General features: G+C 50.0%; 1 protein-coding gene across 9 annotated transcripts in view; it reads left to right on the top strand.

The window, feature by feature from the left end:
- Positions 1 to 22,099, top strand: part of ITPR1 (inositol 1,4,5-trisphosphate receptor type 1) — a 299,982-nt gene that overhangs the window by 217,233 nt on the left and 60,650 nt on the right. For all 9 annotated transcript variants that reach the window (XM_031470776.2, XM_031470775.2, XM_064496296.1 and 6 more), the window contains 3 exons: positions 13,294 to 13,474; positions 14,965 to 15,218; positions 21,173 to 21,373. In XM_031470776.2, the coding sequence (XP_031326636.1) occupies positions 13,294 to 13,474; positions 14,965 to 15,218; positions 21,173 to 21,373 (636 nt within the window). The remainder of the gene's footprint in view (positions 1 to 13,293; positions 13,475 to 14,964; positions 15,219 to 21,172; positions 21,374 to 22,099) is intronic.

The following is a 22,099-nucleotide window of genomic DNA, read 5'->3' as shown; positions in this document are numbered from 1 at the left end:
AGATAGCTGTTGCAAACCCCTGTACGATTTCCAATTAGTGGTTGCATGTGTGACGTGTATGCCTGTCTTATATTTACAAGAGGAAACATCCCGTTTAATTTTATGTTCACACCCAAAACCCAAGTGTTAAGAGAACATGGTGTTTTAACACTCTCTCGGTTATCAGCTGCAGAGCGGAGGTTCTATATTGTCACGTACAGTTTTCTGAGCGTGTTTCTACATTTGTCACCTGGCAACATCGCTACCTCGGGACACGAAGATGCATCGGTTCCTACCAGATCCACACTGTTTATACTGTCAAAGGTTGAGCCCTTTGTCCTCCTAGGAATTTAGAGGAGGAGCAGGCCCAGGCTGATGGGGCTCAGTTGAGAGACGGGTTGATGTGCTTCCATGGCTGACCCAGGACCAGGGGTTCCATGGGGGGTGATGACTGGTCCTGCCTGCATTGATACATTACCGTGTGGTGGACCACTTGCCAGTTCTGATAAGGAAGGAAACCCCATGGTAGGGATGCCACAGTAACCCTTGCTGGGGTCACCCTCTGAGCTGCTGATAGCCCCGTGGGGTCTTCTATGTAGCTGATAAGATGCACTGAAAGCTCTGTACTATAGAATCTGTGTGCCTCGTGGGGCCTCGGGTGATCACACCCTCAGGCTGTCATAGCCTCCCCCACCCATCCCGTGTGATTAACCCCGTGCCTTGAGGATATTTGCCTCTGAAACCCTTGCATCATATGTTTGAAAATCCTCTCCGTTGAAGCTGCATGTTCAAAGACTCAGAAAAAGCTTACTGAGACCAAGGGCGTGGAATTCTCCAGCACCTGTGACATTTCTTGAAAAATACTGGAGAGGGGAAAGTTCCCATGGTAACAGCTTTTAAAAGGCGTTTTGTGGCATCAGTAGATGAGACAGGATATCAGAGTAATGAGGCTTAGCAACGTGTCCTATAAGCACAGACTCCTTTACAGCCACCTCCTGGTGACGACGCCAGAGCAAGGGCCTGTCCAGAAGGCCCGGGAGCGCTGGGGGGTCTGGCCAGGTCGTGCTGCACGACAGGGTGCTCCATCCGTGTTTCCCTCTGCAGTTCTCACTTCTGTCGGCCTCTCTAAGGAGGAGGTCTTGCCATCCACTGGACTCGTACTGTCTTGCCTGTTGAGAAAGAAATAGACAACTGAGTATGCCTGGGGGTGTTTAGAAACCACCAGTCAGCTTCAAAAGTATGTATTTCAAATGCTCCGACCTCCTTGAGAAAAACCCAAGCAGCCAGATTTGGTTCAAATGGTTCTTTGCTCTTGGGTGTTAATATTACTCTCAGCAGCATCAGATGTCCGGTGAGAAAACCACAAGATTCCTTAAGGTTTTATTTTATAGCAAGTGCGTGTGTGTGTGTGTGTACACATATACATATATATACACACATACACATACGCATATACATGTACACACCCATATACATATACATATACATATACATATTACTACTGGAGGAGGACTTGACCCTGAGGGTTTGGAACCTGGCCGATCCTCCTGAGTCCCCTTCACCAGGAACTCTATATCCTGCTCTTTAAACTTTAAGACGATCCCTAACTGGCTGAAAGTCCTCAACCCGCAGGCCCAGGAAAATGTTTCAGAAAAAAACAAGGTCATGCTGCATTTTTTGGTAAGCACAGGAATCAACAAAGAGATGTTATATAACTTCTATTTATATCCTCCTTGCTCACTATCTGCAGGCAGACAAGAGTCGCTGAGAAGGGATTTAATGAGCTCTCTGGGTTTGCTCACCTTCCTGAGCTGGTAGGAACCAGCTTGTTCTCAAGTGCGTCAGCAAAGAATCTGGCTGTGGGTGGGCGGCCGGGGTAGGTGGACAGACTGGTTGCCATGGTGTTCTTTAATTCCCCTGTCTCTCAGCGATCTCCCTCCCCTCTCCCCGACTCCTTCCTCTCCCCCCACTTTCTTTTCTTTTCTTTCTTTTTTTCCCCAATCTCTAAGCTTCCTTGTTTCTCACACCTCACCCAGGATTCTTGGAGCTGTCTCCAGAGACGGAATCTTCTCCTTTCCCTCTAAGAGCTCCCCATTGTGTAGTTCTAGGACATCAGAAGGGTTTTGGCTAAAGTCTCTTTTCCCCCACCCTCCCTTATTTCTTGTCCTCGGACTTTTTTATTATTATTATTATTATTACCAGTCCCTCCATTATAGGAGCCTAACCTAGAGGTCTTGAAGTTCACTCTCTGTCCTCGGATTGCCTGCAGACCGGGTGGGTTCCGTTACCAGTCGGGCAGACAGTGGCTCTGCCCCTCAGGGGAAGGGCTATGTGCATTTCCCTAACCCTCCTGTGTGCCCTTGCTCTGGGTGGGATGACTTCTCCTGTCTCACCTAGGGCTTTATGAAGTATAGCCACATGAAAACAAGAGAACGTGTTTGTCCTGCAGTGACAACTCCTGGAGCTTCGGCTACATCTGTTACGTGAAGGTGGCAGGTTGAGATTACTCACCCTGCATTTAAAAAGAAAAAAAAAGGGTCTGCTCCATCCTATTCTCAGCAGGAAAGCAAAACTGTCCTTCTGAGAAGCTCCCCTGTGGCAGCCCCAGGAGTGCCCACCTGCACCCTGGTGGTCTCGTGGCTTTGGGTTGTTGGCCACATCCCCACGAGAGCAGAGGCATTACCAGACGTGAGTATGGAGGTTATAATGCAATGTTCTTAGTAAAGAAAAAGTGGTTCCCATGAGGACAGGCTTAAAAAAACAAAAAAGCCGAAACCCACCCCTGCCTTGCCCAAGAGTTGTGCAATTCTTAACAGCAGTAGCCTGTTTGAATAATCAAAGGCGAGCTAACTTCCCCTTAGTAACTTCTGTTAGAGACATCTGCATAAAATATCCCCGGATTCCAGACCGAGAAGGTAACTTTTTTTTTCCCTCTGAGTAACTGGAGGGACTTTCCCTTTGGAACTCTTCCAGCCGAGCGAACCTCACGGTGGAGAATCTTCTCTCATTGGAAACTGCCAGCGGCTCAAGTCTGGGCGTGGGAGCATTAAAGACACCTCGCGCCCAAGCTTGGACCCTGAGCCTCTGAGAACCTACGTGACATTCGCAGCTGGCTTTGCCCCTCCTTTTCACAGAGGAATCTATGCCCACGTGCGCTTCCTGAGTCCTCTGAGTTCCTTTTTGAAAGTGTCAGAGCCTCTCTTGATGTTTCTAGCAGTTTTCCCTTGCCTGGGTTTTAAACTTGTCATCAAGATGTCCCAGACGCCAAAGGCGATCCCCCTAGAAACCATCTGATGTCGTCAAGCGGCTTGTTTCCCTTTGAATTCAGGACTTAAGAAAAATTATATTGCTCTTGGAAGAGGCTTTGTTTCAGTTGCCCTCACCATACGGTGTTTGAGAAATGTGTTTTTATTAATCTCCTTGCAACACAAGCCCACAAACTGTTCAGCCCAGAGCTTTTAGTTACCAAGTCAGGTTCTGAGATGGGAGGCCCAGCAATATAACTGTCCTTCCTGCCCCATGGCTGATAATACAGATGTCAGCGGGGCCAGAGTAGTTGATGGTTAACTAGGTGGATTAGGAGCCCCAGCCAGCCTGAGCCCATCTCCGCAGCCTGTGCGCAGACCCGAGCAGCCTCTGAGAGGCGAGAATGCCACATCAGCCTCCTTCAGCTGGTGTTTGGCTTTTGGCACTGTCCCCGTTTGGCGAGACTTTGCGCTTTCACAGAGAGGGATCTTCTGGTTATTGAGTTAAACTTCAGCTGCCAGAGATGCAAACCTCGACTCGATTTCAGTTTTTCAGGGTTGCCCCTCCTTCGGGACTGTTGTGTATTCATTAGGAGAGCAGGTGTTTATGGAGGTGCCCGGCCCCTGGTGAGGGGGCCACGATACTGTCAGGGATGAGGTGAGATCATGGGTCCTGCCTTCAAGGTTATATAGTCCAGCAGGGGAAATGAATCATAAGCCAGTTAACAATTAAATAAGTAAACTGGGGGAAGCGTGAAAAGGGAAGCTACCAGGGTCCAGAGTGTCGTGGAGAAGCCCCTGAGGGTGGTCAGGGGAGCCTTCTCTAGGGAGATGCCATTTAAGTCGAGACCTAGCAGGTGGGAAGAGAACCAGTCACGTGAAGAACAGAGGGCAGGAGTGTGCAGACAGGTTGGCATATTGCAGGAGCCGAAGGAGGCCACTGTGGTTGGAATGGAGCCCCGGGGAGGGGCGGGGGAAGGGAGCAGGGCGTGAGATGACCGCTCGGCCCAGGTAGTGCACTTGTCACCAGGTGAGAGGCTGGCCGGGGTGATCTCTGCGGCCCCTGCCAAGCCCTACTCAGTGCTTCTAAAGGGCACCAAGTTGGCTCGGGCTGTGACCTGCTTGGATACACGTGACCAGTGCCAAGGCCGTAGTATATTAAGCAGCACTTACACAGACGAGTGCTGTGTGATTTCATCCCGCCACCTCCATCCGTGTGGCCATCTGTACGTTTTACTGTCAGATCCCAAGGATGTTCTGTGCAGCCATATGGAAGCTACCTGATGGGCCAGTACCCAGAGACGTGGGCCCGTGGGGTGGGGAGAAGTGAAAGTCCTGCGACCTGCCCTCTGGGGTGCAGGCTGGGGCTGAGGTCTGAGAGCTGGCCGACTGACCCGAGGACTGAGGGTGACGGTGGCCCTCCCTCAGGAAGACACTCCTTTGCCTGATGTTTTGCTATTTCCAGCCAGTGACCTTGCCCCCGGCAGGCCAGGGTATATTTATTTCCCCTTGGATGCTGTGGTCGAGTGGACCCATCAGAGCTAGGTTTGTTGAGAGTGGGGATGGGAGAGTGTCTGGTATAGAACAGCTACCAGCACCGGCCCTGTGCGGGCTTTCCCCGTTACCGCCTTTCCATCCCACAGCCCCGCGGGTGGCTGTTACCCTCCTCCTGCCTCCGTGACGGACGAGGAGACTGAGGCTGCAAGTTCGTCGATGCCCTGCCCACAGCCACCCCCTTCCTCAGCCACCCTGTCTGCCTGTGTGTTCCCTGCGGAGCGTGCTGAGGGCTGAGCCTGTTCTCTGGGCCCCTGCTGCTCTCTGTATAAACACGGCCTGTAGGTGTGCAAAGAATTCTAACTGATGTGGACAGAAAGCTCAAGTTGGAGGCCCTGAGGAACCTTGGTGCTTTGCGGGCAGGAAACGTTGGTCAGTGTTGATGGATTGGCCCTCAGGTACCCAGAATGGAAATGAGACCAAAGATCAAAGGTCTTGCCGTCCGATGCCCATGTCAGGCCTTTCTTGGTAACACAAGGGAGCCCCCCCAGTGAAGTCGGAAGGCTCAGCAGCCGGGTCGCCGCCCGGTTCTATGCAGGGGACCCACCTGCACCCTCCCTGGCAGAGGCCCAGCGTGCATTTCTTGGTGACAAGTTTCCCAGCACCTCGTGTCTTGTTCTTTTCAGGTCTCATGATACAGGGTGGGGCCTCACTGAGAAGGCTTCTGCCCTCCTATCACAGATCCCACGGCGAGTCTGTGGGCGCAGTGACGCAGGACCTCAGAGTTTCCTGTGAACCCCCAGGAGGCACATTTTGCTGAATCATAGAATCAGCCCCGGAGGGCACCGTCGGAGGCCAGGTGCCTCACCAGCAGCCCCGGACACGCGCTGGAGAATGATTATCATCTTTTTCTTTTAGTCGAGTAGATCTCGGGGACCAAGACTCTAAACCCTCCCTGAATGCTTTCACACGAGTCCGTCCTGAGGTCTAAGCGCAGTCTTGTCTGCTACACGGTGCCTTTCTTTTTTTTTTTTTCTTCTATAAGCCCTGTGTTGACTTGAGCAACCAAAGCAGCCTTCTTGCACTTGAAGAAGATTCCAAGGAGGCCCCTGCCACATTCTATTTCCTGTTCCACTGGTCATGGTTGTTTTTTTCTGGGGCCTCCTTTGTTTCCCTGTCTTTTGCTGGAAGAGACAGATGGCTATGTCCATGCACCCCACAGAAGATGCTGGCCTTTGGCCTCTGTAAGGAGGTTTGAGAATTGAACCGAGAGAAAATTTGGAGTCGGCTTCTTGTCCCTGGGTCAGAGGCCTGACCTCCCTCCCTGAAATCTGTGTGATTTCACTGTTACATATTGCTAGAGATGTTACTGCAGACAGTTTACCTACACATATAGTTACTTTGTAAGATAATGCCTGTAAACTTTGTTTTAAAAAAAAAAAAAGGAAGTAGAATTTGTTGCTTGAGATGTCATTGATGAGTATGTGAGAAGCTGTTAGCATCCTGATCCACACGGGGTAGGCGCTTACCAGGTAGGGCAGACTTTCCCAGCAAGAGCTGCTTCTCTTGGGGCCTGGGAGACAGGAAAGGAGATGTGTGAGGCTCTCAGGTCTCAGAAGAAAAGTGATTCTTAGGGAACAGGTTGGACTTGGCTGCTTGCCAAAAAAATGAAACAAATTCAACTCAAGAAACAGCTTGAAGATCCACTGCTTCGGTCTTGACTTTGCAGCTCAGGCCCTTCCCTAGAGCCCAAGGGCCAGATGAGTTTGAGTGAGGTTCCCTTGTCCTCCAGCTCGCTCTCAGGCCTTGGGCATCAGCACTGAGCAGAAGGCAGCCTGGCAGGGCAGAGGAGTTGAGACATCATGTTTATCTGTGGCTTGTCAAGAGATGGCTTTCCGGTTTGGACGAGGTGGGAGCTCTTTTCAGAGGCATGAAGTTGAAATGTGGATGCCTTTCCAGCCACTCCTTGCTTCGCTTCATCACTTCCTTCTTTTCTGCTTTAAAGTTTCTATTATTTCTGACCTCGTTAAGGCTGGTGGCATCCTCAGAGAGATGGATGAGCTGATAACTTCCAGATGTGTACTGGTTGAAACCCACCAAACCTTGCTAAAACATGTCCTCCTTAGAGCGAGTGCTAACATACACCAGGGGAGTGGTTGGTACTTACTGCCCGCTTCCGTAATTGTCATGCATTTCCTGATGTCATGAATAGTTGGAAATATTGAGAAAAAATCACTCACGTTGGAAGACTTGGGACTGTCCGAGAGGATGGTCTGACACCAAGCTTATGTTCTGCCGTGGGTAGCCTAAACTTTGAGAAGTGGAAGCCAAAGTATGGAAGCAAAAAGGTTTCTGTCTGTGTCTGAGGGCACCTGAATGGCTTCTGTAACAAGTGATATTCCAGCTGGACTTGTGTGCTAACTTCCTTCGTTGTTACGATTGCTGGGAATTGCTCTTTGTTGTGTTTTTGCCATCACTTGACGGGCAACCTTGACCTACCCGTACTGGCTGGAATTGTTTGTCTTTGGATGTTTGAGGCACGCTAGACTTGGGCCATCACACGACACCCAGCACGTTAGTGGACCCACCTATCTTACCTGCTAACGCCTTTCCTTTGAGAGGGGCATTGACTGATTACTCACCTTGCTTTTGAGTAGTTTCCTGTAGCAATCAAAGTGTTTTTCACATGCAGTGTTTCATAACTGCGATCTTGATGGACCCCAGCATCCATGTGATGCAGACAAGGCAGGTGATAAGAGACTTGTTTTTCACAGAAGGAGCCCGGGGCACAGATGCGGTTGATGCAGCTTGCCCAAGCTCACGTGCCTGGTTAGAGGCGAGCAGTGGCTAAAATTGAGGTTTCCAGACCTGCAGTTCTCCAGGCTCCTGTGCCTCAGCCACGTGCATTTTACCACCCAGTTCATGGTTCATGATCTTTGGGTTTTGATTATTGTCATGGCTTTCTAAGGAAAGGACTCAAGACCTACAGTGGCTGTTGCATGGCAGTGGTTTGGTTAACAATCTGTAACTCCCAGCCCTGGCAAAGCTTTGAAGAGCAGAAGGGGCTGGTTTGGGAGCACATGTTAGCAAGTGCATCGGGCCCATTCACCTGTATTCCTGACACAGCCAGTCTGTACTGTGAGAAGAGTCTGTGTTTGTGCAGCTGAGAGACGCAGGGTGGTTGGTGGGGGAGTGTGTTATAAAAAGCCAAAAGGTGTTTGGAGTTTGACACACTCTGGCTCAGGTGAGAGGTGCTGAACACAGCAGGGTGGTTGAGGGCAAGGGCTGAAGCATCAGACAAATGGGGCTGAGTCCTGGGGCACTACCACCACTTCCGAGCTGTCTGACTTGGCATGTCATGTGACCTCTCTGAGCCTCAGTGTCTTCATCCGTAAAGTGGGGATAGTAATAGCCCAGACCTCATAGGTAGTTATAAGGATTAAGTGAGATACCATGTACAAAGCACCTGGGCAGTGCCTGGCAAATTGGAAGTGTTCCGTTACCATTCACAGTAATATAATTTACAGAGCGGGACTCCCCAGGGAGGGGTGAAGTCTCAGGCAGTCACCAGTGTAGGAAGGAAACCCCACACCTCGTGGTTACTCTGTCACCAGCAGAGCATCTGTAGGAGCTGGGCAGGAATGGGTTTGTCCGGTTGGAGACAAGCCTTCAAGTCCTGGAGAAGGCAGGGCCAGGGCTGAGGTCCTCGTGTGCCAGAGGCAGGGTGAGAAGAGGAAAATCAGACTCCAGGGAAGAATTTCCATCAGCTCCTGGAAGCACAAGCATTCAGTACCACTCAGCAGTCACATTTTTCAAATTCTTGCACGTAGTCTGAGAACATAATTCATTCTGCAGCAGATAAGTAGGCACCCAGAGTGGGTGTCATGGGGTGTGTTGGTCAGAGTTGAGTTGTATGAGGCAGTCAGATAGAAAAGCTCACTCTCCAGATTCTCTCAAGGCCCACCATGGGGGTTTCTACAAGGTGGACCACCGCAGGGCGGAGATGCTTTCCTCTGGGGAAGGGTCAGAGTCTCGTAGCTGTCCCAGGAGTGCTGGGGCCTGCCCTCCCCATACCGTCCCTGCTCCTTTCAGGCCCCATCCTGGGTCAGAGCTGTTTCTGCTTCTTGCTCCTGTCCCTTTGTGTAGCCGAGATGCCCGGAAAGGGCTCCTCCCATCACAATGGCCTCATGTCCTTGGAGGTACAGGCTGCCTGGCTCTGGGTTCCAGGGTTCAAAGCCTGTCTTTCACCCCCTCCAACCCTCTAGCTCGGGGAAGATGGCTTTTCAGTAAGGTGCTCATTCACTCACCTTCCCCGGTGTGTGTCTACTGCATGGGAGGGCCAGCATCTCCCATTCTTCCTCCCGGACCCTTTCCTGCTCAGGGTGACTGGGGCCGTGACCTCTTCCTCCTAAAGAAAGGAGTCCACCCCCAGCTCCTGCGCACTTGTGGCCTGTTTTCTGCTGGTCCCTAACCTCGGGCCTTCTCTGGTTTCAGAACCTGGGCGGGCTTGTCATAAATCACGCTCTGTTCCTTTGCGAGGACTTGGCTGGGCGTGGTAGGTGCGTGGCTGCCAGGCCAATCAAGGGATATTTTCTCACTTTTAAGAGTGACCCGAAAGGGCGGTTTCCTTATTATTTTAAACTAAAACCCCAGTTCCTTAATCCCCGTTTAGCTCAAGCAGCCTGAGGGGGGTAAAGCTTGTCCACTTGACAGCTATCTGAGAGCAAGAGTAAAACTCAGGCCATCCTGTCACCCAGCCACCCCTGAGCGTGGTCAGAAGGGACTGGCTTGGGATGTTCCATGAAGCCCTGGCGTTCCTCGGAGGAGCCTGTGTGTGTGTGTGTGTGTGTGTGTGTGTGTGTGTGTGTGTGTGTGTGTGTGTATAGGGGTGCTGAAGTTCTGGTCCCCCAAGCTGTTGTCATTTTCTCTTCTCCTCGTGTACAAGATACAGCCACTTCCCTTCAGGAGACCAAGCCTCTTCCTTCCAGAGTATCTCTGTTGAGCTTCTTGAGCAGGAGACTTGGAGCACCACTCCTGCCTCCCCTCGCTGCTGCACCACCTCCATGGCCTGAGCCTCCCCTGGACGTCCACACTAAGGTGTACCCCGAGTTCCTCGCCCCTGGTCAGCAGTCAGGAGGGGCTGGCCACTGTGAGCGTTACTGTGACTTATCTCCCTGGGGCTCCAGGACCACCTGTGAAGGGTGCACCCTGCGATCATGCCCATCCAGCGGAGGAGGAAATTTGGGTTTGAGAGACGTTGTCTCTTTCTGAGGTGACACTGGCTAGAGTAGTGAGTGGTGTCGCTGAGGCCTGGTCTCTCTGACTCTGGAGACGGTTCTCACCATGTAGCTGCTCGGGCAGGCGATGACTTCACTGTGGGGATGGATATTTACGTGATGGTGGGACAGAAACAAAGCCAGCTCACTCAGTGGGCACCACGTCAAGAGCTTTGTGTCCACCTCGGCATCCTTCCACATGGGTTCAGAGATGCTGAGTTACTTGCCTGGGGTCACAGAGCCAGTGGGTAAGAGACCCGAGTCTTGAACCCAGGAGGTCCTACTGGAAAGCCTGCACTACTAACCCCTCCATTAAGAGACATTTTCCTTCCTTTGAGGCACCAGTGGTATCTCTCGTCTTGACTGTTAACCAAGAGGCATGATAGAGTTCACCTCTCTTTCCAGCATGATGGCCGGGTACCTCGGAGCCAAGTCCAAGACTACCCTGAATCACTTCTCGTGACTTCCAGTCCCCAACCTTGTTTGATTCCAGTTTTCTGTATTTACTCCTGTCTCGCTATACCCCGCTGTCCATTTGGTTATTTTATTGATCACATTTTGTTTATACAGTGGCTTCAAATCCTTGAGGGGCTGAGGATAGTTATAAATAATGCTAAATAAATACACGGCCTGTTGCAGAGGCATATATAGAAGCATGTAATCCTCAGGCCGTTGCCCTTCTCTCATTTCATGCGAGGTCTCCTTGCCTTGACCCTATCAGTTGACATCCGTTGGGTTTCCTGGCTACATGTTAAGCAGTGATCGGCGTGTCTGTTGCACTGTTACAGATGACAGATGGTTGGCTGTAGCTGTGTATTTATTGACTTATTTCCTTTAAGTGCATTCACTTTCTTGAATGACTGGACTGTCCACGGATGCTTTTTAAGTTGCCTCCGTCCCATGATAAGACGAATGGGGCAGGAACTGAAGTTAATTGCCCCAGACAGTTCACACAGTCTCCCCGTGAACCCATAGCGTGAGCTGTTGCATGACTTCTTTTAGTGGAGAATGCCATCACTGCGATGAGGTGGCCGTAGGTCCGTCTTAGTCCCACACGCGTCTCCTTTCGTCTGTCTGCGGACCCATCGGCTCTCAAAGCAGTGAACCACTGGAACTTGGTTTCTCATACTTGAACAATTTTCCAGAATTAATCTGTGTTAGGGGTTTATTTCTGCTGTGGCCACTGAATATAAGCAGAATCTGAGTGGGGTCTGAGGGAGCTGGGGAATCAAGTTCAGAGGAGCCGTAAAGGGTCGAGTTGTATTTGTTCTTTCATCAAATAACGATAGAGCACCTTCTGTGTGCTGAGCCTCTTCAGGGGGCTCCAGAGATGGCTGTGAACCACACAGGGGAGGCACCTGCCCTCTGAGAGCTTGCACTCTGGCTAAGACAGAGAGTAAGTAGGCGAACAGCAAATAGAAGGGTTGTTTCAGAGGCCAGTTGCTATGAAGAATAAAACAGAATGTGACTGAGGAGGTGACATGAGTGGTATAAGTGAAGAATGGGGTACCCTAGCCATGGGAAGAGCCAGGAAAAGCAAGGAAGAACAGGGCGGTGGCCCTGAGTGTCTGCCAGCACCGTTTGCCAGCACTCTGCTAAGTCAGTGGATAAAAGGCTACTTTAGCAGAAGTCTTGAGGGTGATTATTGAACAACTGTGTCTTTTCCTTACAAAGCTGCCAGTTCATGGGGGTGTCAGGGTCCAGGCCCCTTTTTGCTCATCATTGTTTCTCCTATGATGGGCATAGTGACCAAGTCGTGACAGAGGCACGGTAAATCGTGGATGGATTGATGGACGAAATAGAATCTAAAAGAAAATAAAAGGCAGTGAAGGGCAATGGAGCACCCTAAAGACTTGAGCTTGTTCCAGAGAGTGGGTGTCTTGGAGAACAGCGACACACAGAGTGATAAGTCCAAGCCGTCGGCAGGTGGGGACTTGTCACTGGTACTTGGGAGTGGTTGGAAGGGAAAAGATGGAACCAGGGAGCACGCGCAGGAAGGATGGATCCTGTGTTGTATGTAAGAGACACCCAGAGGTAAAGAAGAGCAGGGAGAGGGAGAAGGAAGGGCACAATCAAGAAGTGCTTTGTGGGCAAATGAGGCAGACACCTGTCAGTGTAGCATGCGGGCTAGTGGCTGGAAGGAGGGTCCCAGTGATGGAGGTGCACGTGGGCAGATGGAAACATGGCGGCTCTCTGGGGCGGGGGGCCTGCTACATCAGGCGCTAAGTGTGGGGAGAGGTTACAGACGGAGGAGTTAAGGGCTTGAGGAGGCTGGTAAGATTTTGTGTTTCTTCTGGGATTACAAGCCTAGGGTTACCTTCTGTAGGGAAATGCCATCTTTCCAAATGGGGGAGGATATGAAATTGGCAGAAAGATCCAACTGGGAGAAGCAAATATATTGTTTGGAGCTTTGTTTTCTTCCTCTGGAAATTGACCGTATTGTATTTTTATGTAAATAACTCACAACAGCGTGGTGTTTGCAAAGGGGTGAAAAGAGAATGCTCATAAATGAAGTTAAGACACCATATTGTGTTTTTACATCAACAATGTATACTATTGCTTGCAGTAGGTCCAAAAACAAAAAATGTGTATCCAAGAGGCGAGTTACCTGTTCATTGTGAGCTGCTTCATCTAACCATCCCTTTACCTGTCCTATAAAGATGCAATTTGAAAACCATCTTTTTTCATGAAGATTTTGGGATCACTCCAGCCCTGTGTCATCCTTGCCAGCTCTGAGCTTCTATAATATAATTGTCTGTGTAGCTTCTGGAGCACATTTTACTTATACACTTCAGCCTTACTTCTGCGTGTGTCACCGTAACCCGGTGCGGAGCCCTACAGGGGCAGGGAGCACGTCCTACACATCTGTACGTGTCCACAAGGCTGTGCAAGGGGGAGGGCTCACAGAAGTCCTGAAACACGTGAGTGGCCGTGGCACAATCACCAGAAATACATTCTGTTTCCATTGTGGGTGGGGTTGGTTTGTATGTGTGCAGACGGTCGTGCTTAATTGGCTAAAGGTTGCCTGCCGTGCCTTAGCGTGCTTCCCAAGCCCGGGTGACTCCAGATGCTCCAACTAAGACATCCCACAGCAGTGGCTTTAAAGGCTCCATGTAGGAAAACTCAGGCTGTAGACTCCAGAGAACAATAGTGCGTGGAACGGTGTTTACCCTTGGTCCAAGCTTAGACCACTGGTGAGGATTTGTGGCTGGCTCTGCTCTTTGTGAGGTTTCGGTGTCCCAAGTGGGGCGCAGTAACTGGTCTGTCAGTGTTGACCGTCTCTGGGTTCTCGTTGGCAGCACTCCTTCTTCTGCCGGTTGACAGAAGATAAGAAGTCAGAGAAATTCTTCAAGGTCTTCTACGACCGAATGAAGGTGGCCCAGCAAGAAATCAAGGCGACGGTGACAGTGAACACGAGTGACTTGGGAAATAAAAAGAAAGATGACGAGGTGGACAGGGACGCCCCATCCCGGAAGAAAGGTAAATCCCCCGCCCCGCGTGCAGCCCTTCATCCAGCTGGGCTGTGAACGTGCACGGGATCCCTGGTTGTCCTTCAGTTTCCACGTGACTTCTCGACTTCACACTGTTCTGATTGGGGCTTTCGGCAGAAGACGACCCGTCTGATGCAAGTCCTCCTCTGTGCCCTGAGCCGAATGCCTGCTGCTCGGGAGGCTCCTCTTGTTTCATAAACGAATATGCATTCTTGGTCCAGCTCAGGGTGTTATTGGCAGGAAATCCATCAATAATCTTTTCCTGTACAATTTTCCATTTAGTGTTAGAGAAACTTGAAGACAAACCCTTGAAAACTGGATGTTGTTTTTTTTTTTCTCACCTAATTCTCCCTTACTTTCTAAAATATTTGAGAGTTCATAAAGCTTTTTTCCTATTATCTCCCTCAAAGGGAAGTAATCATGGGGAGCATGTAGACTCAAAAGTGTTGGAGTCCAATGGCCATGAGCAGGTTTGACCTTGGTTTTTTAAGTTTAGAGCTGGGCTTCTCAGCCACAGCACACCTGACATCTGAAGAGGGCCGTGCTGTCAGGGCTGTCCTGTGCATTGCAGGCTCTTCAGCGGCATGTGTGGGCTCCACCCAGCTGGTGCCAGCAGCCTGCCCCCTACTTAAAATATCTCCAGATGTTGCCTGTCATCCCCTGGGTAGAGATGGGGTCAAAATCATCCCTTGTTTATAACCACTGGTCTAGAATGGGGATAAAGAGAAGAAAAAGAAGAATGGCTGGCATTTACTGAGTTCCTTCTCTGAACCAGGCACTGTCCAAAGTCCTTTACACGTGCTGCTTCATTTAGAACAAGTCATCCCTGCAAAATAGATGAAATTGTTACGCCCACTTTATAGATGAGAAAACTGAGGCACAGGGGTGGTAGTGAACTTGTTAAGGGTGTGCAGCTAGTAGGCACTAGAGCCAGGGTTTGAACCCAGGAGGTCTGGCTACAGAGTCTCATGCTCCTGCGCCTCGTGCCCGGTTACCTTACAGAGTTACTCCAAGGATTCGGTAAGATGATACACAGAAAGTGCTTAATCACGGTGCCTTGGCACTTAGAAAAGGGATCCATCAATTGTCGCTACAGTAACAATTACAATTTGCTTGGCATTATGTTGACCCTCTCAGGAACATTCTGGAGGTGGACATCACTGATGCTTTCCCATTTTAGAGATGAGGAAGCTGAGACCCAGAGTCATAGATCTGTGAGGTTGACACAACCTGCACTCCTTTTCCTCTAAACCACAGGGCAAGCATAGGTGAAATGTTAGAGCCACGAGCGTGTTGGCAGGGCTGGACCCAGTTTTAATCCTGAGGACGGAGGGAAGATGGTGACTTCTTTGAGTATTTTGCTGACTTGGAGAGGCTGTCTGGTGAATACCAGAACTTAGGTTCTGAACGTCATCTTGGTGTGCTGAGTAAGGCTCCTGGGGGTGCAGCAGCGTTGACCATCCTATGTTTGCATTCCAGCCAAAGAGCCTGCGACACAAATAACAGAAGAGGTCCGGGATCAGCTCCTGGAGGCCTCTGCTGCCACCAGGAAAGCCTTCACCACCTTCAGGAGGGAGGCCGACCCCGACGACCACTACCAGTCCGGGGAGGGCGCCCAGGCTACAGCAGACAAGACCAAGGACGACCTGGAGATGAGTGCGGTCATCACCATCATGCAGCCCATCCTCCGCTTCCTGCAGCTCCTGTGCGAGAACCACAACCGGGACCTACAGGTGAGGGCCGGGGGGCTGGCAGGGCCGCAGCTCCTCCCAGCTGCCACCACTTCCTCTGATGTCTCAGCTCCGTACCCTTCAGCTGGTTTCTCTGAGTTGAGGACCCAGGATGATTCTCGTTATCTGGGCAACGGAAGTGTTTCTGTGTCTGTCTTCCCCATCATCTCCACAGGGACTGGGGCCAAGACTGTATCTCTTGCTCACTAGTGTAGGTACCACCTGCTCCATATGTATTTGTTCCGTGTGTGTGCGCGCGTGTGCGCTCTCGCGCACGTGTATGTGGTAGCCTGCCACTGCTGGGCATACAGATGCACAGGTAAAACTTGGATGGATGGGTGGATGATGAAATATACTAGACCTACAAAATCTGGTAGTTCATAGAAACTCAGAAAATTCTAATCAAGCATTTGTTGACTGAATGAAGTGACTTTCTCATGTTATACAAATAAATATTCAAAGATACTTAGCTGGTTATTCCAGAAATTCTTTTTTTGCTTTTTTGTTGTTGGATGATAACAGTGGCCAAGGTTTACTGAGCACCTAGAATATCCTGGATGCTGAGTGTTACCTGTATGATTACACTTGTTATGGATGAAGAAACCGAGATGCACAGGGCCAGGAAGGGAATGTAGAGCTGGGCCTGGAACCCAGGCGGTCTGATGGTAGAGTTTGTGCTGGCTCCAGAGATACCGTTGGTTCTGAGTGGGCATAGATCTGCGGGGCCGTCCCTGCCCAGGAGAGGCGCACTAGGGCACCGGGTCCTTGGCCATGACCTGGTTTTGCTGCTGACTGATGAAGAAAACACCCCTCTCTGCTTGAAAGGGATGAGGATGAACAAGAAAAGTGTGTCTAAACTCCTCTAAGGTAGAATGTTCTCTCCTAAAATAAGTTGGTGGTGGTCGTTTTGCTTATTTGAATAATGACAGTTTGAAAAGAAAATAATTCTAGTCCAAACATAGCAAGGGGAAGGTGCAGCCTTGAAGTATTTGCACTGCTGACTTTATGCACCAGGTGATTTGATGGCCTTTCACATGCATCTGTGGCCAGACCATTCAGTGCCGCCACCATTCGTCACTCGCACTGAAAACCTGCCACAGAATCTCTGGATAAGTTGAGTAAGAAATTATGTTGTTTAAACAGGAAGACAGAACAATGAACCTGAAGTGGGTGAATCCTGCAGTACGATATCTTCTGTGCTGATTTTTATTTTCAGTCAAATTGGTCTAAGAGCCTGGACTTTGAAAAAGCGTCTAGATCCAAGGTCTTCCACTAGCTAAATCTGGCCCACCCTTCAAAATGAAGAGGTGTCTGTGAGCCCCGCTCCTGGCCAGGCTGGGGCCCGGGCTCTTTCTCCGCTTTGCCGCCCGCTCCCTTCCTCCGTTGATGTTCCTGGCTTGATCTCTGTGCACGCTGGAGTGTGCAGTCTTGGCTGTCAGGCTTTTCTTGCCTGTTGCTCAAACATTCCTACCTGGGACGTGGAGCACATTGGCCTGGACTGTCCAGCTCCATCAGGTAGAACAGAGCCCTCACAACCCAGAGGTCCCAGATTTGGTGACTATCTCATTGGCTGCTATTTCTCTGTCTGATGGCTGACTGTGTCCCTTCCACTTTTTCTGTCTATACCGTTAATCACCAAGGAGACAGACCAAGGGAGTGTGACAACGTGGGAAGCCAGGCTGTCCCACCAGCAGGAAAACAAAGGCTGCAGCTCAATTGTGGCATCTTTGTGGGTGGGGCCCCCACCCTGCTGCAGAGGCGGTTTCTAGGCTGACTTTAGAGGTCAGTGGCCTGTATTGGTCCCCTGTGCTGATGTCACTGGTCTCTACCTACCTCGGGCTCCAAGGGAGAAGAGGATTGAGACGATGCCTGTGTAAGTTCATGTCATCATCTCGGTGAGCACCTGCTCTGTGCCCGGCCCTGGGGCTGATGGAGACCCCACCCCTCCCCTCACAGAGCTGAGCATCTAGGTGGGAGCCCTGGCAAGTGGGAGACGGCAGTGTAGCGGGTCAGTGCTGCAGCGGCTGCATCGTCGGGCTCTTGTGGGCTCCGAGCAGGAGAACCCACACAACGTGCCGGGTCCAGGAAGGCTTCTCAGAGAGGCCGATGGCTGCTGAGTTCTGAACTAACAAAACTCAAGGCTGCCTTGAGTAGAGTCCATCAGTGAATGTCAGAGGGGCGGTCCTGATGGGCTTGTTTCCTGAGCCTGGTTCTGGGGTCACAGACCTGTTCTGCCTTCCATCAGCCCCCTTGACCTCCCTCCTTCACTGCGCACCCAGTGTCCGCTGTGCAAGCAGGGTGTACGAGTTCACCACTTCTTATTGGAAGTCTTCACCATCTTTTCCTGGTACCTTAGCTCTTTGCAAAACTCTGCTTTGAATTAATTCCCTAAGAACCCCGTGGGCAGACGCACCTTTTAATGGATCCTTCTAAAACTCTGTTCTCCAATACACCGCTCTGTGGAAAACCATGGTACTGGGGGAAGAGGGCGTGTACCGTATATTTTAACAGATATTTTTTTAAAAAGTTGGCAGCTTAACCTTTGAAGGTACCATAAAGCCAGTGGTTTTAAACTTTTTTGTTTGGAGCTGCAGAATCGTTTGAACATCTGGGGCAGAAGTGTACTACATAAAGCAGATGAGGGCTGCTTTGTTCAGAGTAGAAACTACAGAGTAGAACTTTCCTTTCCTCCCTCACCTGCAAGAACCCTGGGAGGTGGGACATTCCAGGGGTCCTCCAGGGTTGTGCAGGGTCTCCCAGTTGGAAAACCAGTGATCTGGACAGCGGTTCACAACAGTGAAGGTCGCTTGCATCTTTAGATACCCACTAAATCAGACACACTGAGGTAGTAATAAAATTGCTCTGAGAAGATGATGTTGGTAGGTATCTGGATCTCAAGATGCTGTTTTTAAGTGAGACTCAACTACTATGAACTCTGCGTGGTTGGCAGTTTTCTGGAACAGATGGTGGATCTCTGGGTCAGGGTTTCCTTGCAGATCTGAGGGAGAAGACTTTCTCACCAGGAGAGAATTATCGGCTCCCTGGAATAAGGAAGTGTGTAGATAAGGTCAGAGAGAGCAGGAATTCAGCCTTTTGAAGTTGCCCAAAGTTTCTTGTCATATTTACAACCTTAACTTTCCTGTTGGTGAGTGCTCAGTAGAGATAAAGCACCACGTTTGATTTGGCCCCCAGGCAGTTGCTGCCTTTAGTGAGCTTTGTTCGCAGCAGTGAGAAATGTGATGGGAAGGACTGTTTTTGAACCATTTTCCATGTGCTTTTGAACCGTCGCCTGGGAGGCTGTCTTGCCTTTCACCTTGGTTAAGGAATGCGGGTCCTGATCTCTCTCCACTGAAGTCTGTGTGAGCGCAGACTTGAAGTCTTTGATTTCCTTAATCGGCTCATCTTGACTTGATCACCAGGCCTCCAGGGAAGACCACAGGAAGAACTGGGTTTCTCTAGCCTGGACAAGCTGGGCCCGGCGGTGTGTGCTCAGGGTGAACTCTATGCCTTGAGCACAGGAGGAGTTCCTTTGGCCCTTTAGCGAGTGGCGTGCCTCTTTTTGTCGCGGACAAAAGAAAATGGATCTCACTCAGGAAGGAGATATTCTGGCTAGATACTCTGCAAAAACTGTGAGAAATGGGAGAGGCTTTCAAGACACGGCAGCCACGATCCTTCCTGGGGCGTTTGAAACATATCAGCCTTGATGGCTTCCCAAGTCCCCCTTCCTCCATTCGTTCGGTTTAGTTCAGACATTTCAGCCAGTGCGTATGAAGCACCTGGCCTGAGCCAGTCCCCGTGCTGGCTGCCTGCCGGTCACCTGTGCTGTCAGCACGGCCATGGGCAGAGTAGGCAGACGTCTCGAAGTGCAGCACTAAGGGTGAGGCAGGCTGCGAGAGGGGGTGTGGTGCTCCCATCTCACTGGAATCAGGATGGAGGAGCAGGGAGGGCTTCCTGAAAGAAGTGACCGAGACCCCATCCTGAAGGAAGAGTAAGTAATCAGGGTGGAGACAGGGAGAGAGTGACAGGCAGAAGGAGTAGTGGGGCTGAAGCCCTCGAGATGAGAGAATGAAGGGTGCCTAAAGAGCAGGGAGAAGTTTGTTCCTCCCAGACAGAGAGGGGCATGATGGGAGAGATGATGTCACTGGGCAGAGAGGGGCATGATGGGAGCGATGATGTCACTGAGCAGAGGGGGGCATGATGGGAGAGATGACATCACTGGGCAGAGAGGACATGGTGAGAATGGTGACACAGGAGTTGAAGAGGCAAATGGACCTTGAGAGCCATGCTTCAGATTTGAGCTTTGGACAGCCAGGCCCTCTCCTGCCTCTTCCTGAGTACTCCTCCACCCCGCGGCTGCAAGGTGAGGGGCTCCACCAGGTCCGCAGTCAGGTAGCATCTTTGCGGAGCGACTGGAGCTGGAAATGCTGTGGAACTCTCCTCTGGCTTCCTGTGGCCCTTAGAAAAGTGGTCACCTTAGGAAAGCACACATGGTCCCAAATCACCTGTCCCCCTACCTCCCACCCAGACCTGAATGATGGTTCAGTTTTTAGACTAGTTAGGAAGGCTTGAGCATAAGGGACTGAGGTTAACTTGGGGTGGGAGTAGTGGTGGGGGCTGGTTAGTTGGATGTTGAGTCAAGCATTAAATTGGATTACCAGCTCTTAATGTGTGCATTTATAAAGGTTTTAATTATCCAAGGAATGCATGGATATATTCTTTCTGTGAAGGTTTAAATGAAAATAAGTATTTAGTGGAAAAAAAAAAAACTGTCTCTCTCTCCATCCCTACTTCTCACCCAGAGAAAACTGTCGTTGGTTTGGACAGTATCCTTCCTGTCCTTGTTCCATATATTTGGATGGGAGCATTGGATACATACTGACCTACTATTTGCCTTTTTGATTTTTTAACTTAACAGTATATCCCAGAGATCTTTCCACATTGGCACATTTGGACCTACTTCAGTGTTTCCAATTTGTAGTATTAAACAATGTTGATACACTATAATTTGTTTATTCCCCAGCTGATGGGCATTTAGGTTGTCTTCAGTTCTTCACTCTCATGCACAGTGTGGTAGTGAACATCTAATACATAGCTTGTGAGTAGAAGTCACTGTTTCATAGAAGTGGAATTACCAGGTCAAAAGTTACACTGTTTTATCTTCTGATTACCTCTTTTTTATAGTACCAATTTTCTATAGTAAACGTGTAACTTTTATAACTATACACAGAAGAATATTTGTAGTTTATTTTTGCTTTTTTAAGAGATGACTGGAGTCTGTGACCAAATATCTCATCTTCATCAGAACAGACTCTGTGTTATGAGGTGGCTGAATGTGACTTGCTGTATTTTATTGAGGAAGTTCCTGCTCTTTGGTCTCTTGTTAACATTACAAAATTACCCAAGTACCTACTTGGGCACACACACAAGCACACATATGCTTAATCACATTTATTTCTTCCTTTAATAATGGAAATGGCCTCACAAGATAATCCAGGTTCCTGCCACGGCAGTAGGCTCAGGCCAGCCTGCAGCCCTTTATTTTGTGATGAACCATCCTCAGTACGAGGATCCGAGGATCTGGGCGTTCAGTGGCCAGACCGCACCATCGTCTTTTAAACGTAACCACTGCCCTGGGAAGTGTCGAAGGACTCTGAACTAACATGTGGTAGGTGCAGAGGTGGTCTGGAGTGGGAAGGAGTGAAATGAGAATTTTGAAAGGTTATGGGGGTCTACAGTGCGTTGTCAAAGAGGAGCTCTCCCCAACTGCATCCCGGACAAAAGCTCCTTGGAGAACAAGCCGCAGCGTTGGTGGCCATTGCTGTAGACCGCGTCCCCGGGTGACCATCGTGGGGGCTGACCCTTCTGTTCAGCGATGCATTATCAAAATGGCGGAATAAATGACCTTTTCCCTCTTCTCCCTCCTCTGCTCCCCCACCCTGGGACCTGCCCAATTGCAGAACTTCCTTCGTTGCCAAAATAACAAGACCAACTACAATTTGGTATGTGAGACACTGCAGTTTTTGGACTGCATTTGTGGAAGCACAACCGGGGGCCTTGGTCTTCTGGGGCTCTACATAAACGAGAAGAACGTGGCCCTCATCAACCAAACCCTGGAAAGTCTGACCGAGTACTGCCAAGGACCTTGCCATGAGAACCAGGTAATTCCATGTTTATTTTGGGGTGGGGGAACGAAGATTTGTCACTTTGAAACGTTGACCGTTGCTTAGCACCTCCCTGTCGACCTAAGGACTCAGTTGAACCAGGGGCCCTTCTGCAGCATTGAGGAGGGAGTTCTCGGGTTTTATGAAGCTTCAGATGTGACCTAATCACGGGCATCGCAGGGCTTGCCCTGGGTGTCCATGCCCAGCTTTGTTGGCCTGAATGGTCCAGCTCTAACTGAACTAGGGATACACACTAAAGTTGGAGCTCATAAGACCTGAAGTCTGGGCTCTGTTTTTAAATACTGGGAAGTGGCTAGTTCACGGAAGGAGTTTTCAACTTAGCTAGAGAGAAAAACCTCGCTACACGTGGGACAGCTTGAAAATAATCTGAGGAGAGGTAGGGCTGAGGCTTTGGCACCACAGACATTGAGAGAAGAAAACAGCCCGTCAGTCTTGACTTAGGCATCTCAAGAAGTATATTTTTGGAGCGGAACCCAGTGGTTTCTTGAGTAGAGTCATTGCTTATCCATGACGTCTTCAAGATTTTGTGAGTTTTTGCACAGATGCTAGAATGAGTATGATTTTTCACTCACATTATAGTTATATCCTGGCTGGAGAGGGCAGGCCAGTGCTTACATGGCCCATTATAAACTCTGGCCAGGGAAGGTATGATATGCTTTGTTTCTTGGGAAGCAAGGCCAAAACCTTCGCCAAGAGGAGAAC

Source organism: Camelus dromedarius, chromosome 17 (assembly GCF_036321535.1).
Source record: "Camelus dromedarius isolate mCamDro1 chromosome 17, mCamDro1.pat, whole genome shotgun sequence".
Taxonomy (NCBI): Eukaryota; Metazoa; Chordata; class Mammalia; order Artiodactyla; family Camelidae; genus Camelus; species Camelus dromedarius.
The sequence above is the reverse complement of the archived record's forward strand: the minus strand, read 5'-3'. Positions and strand labels throughout refer to the sequence as shown.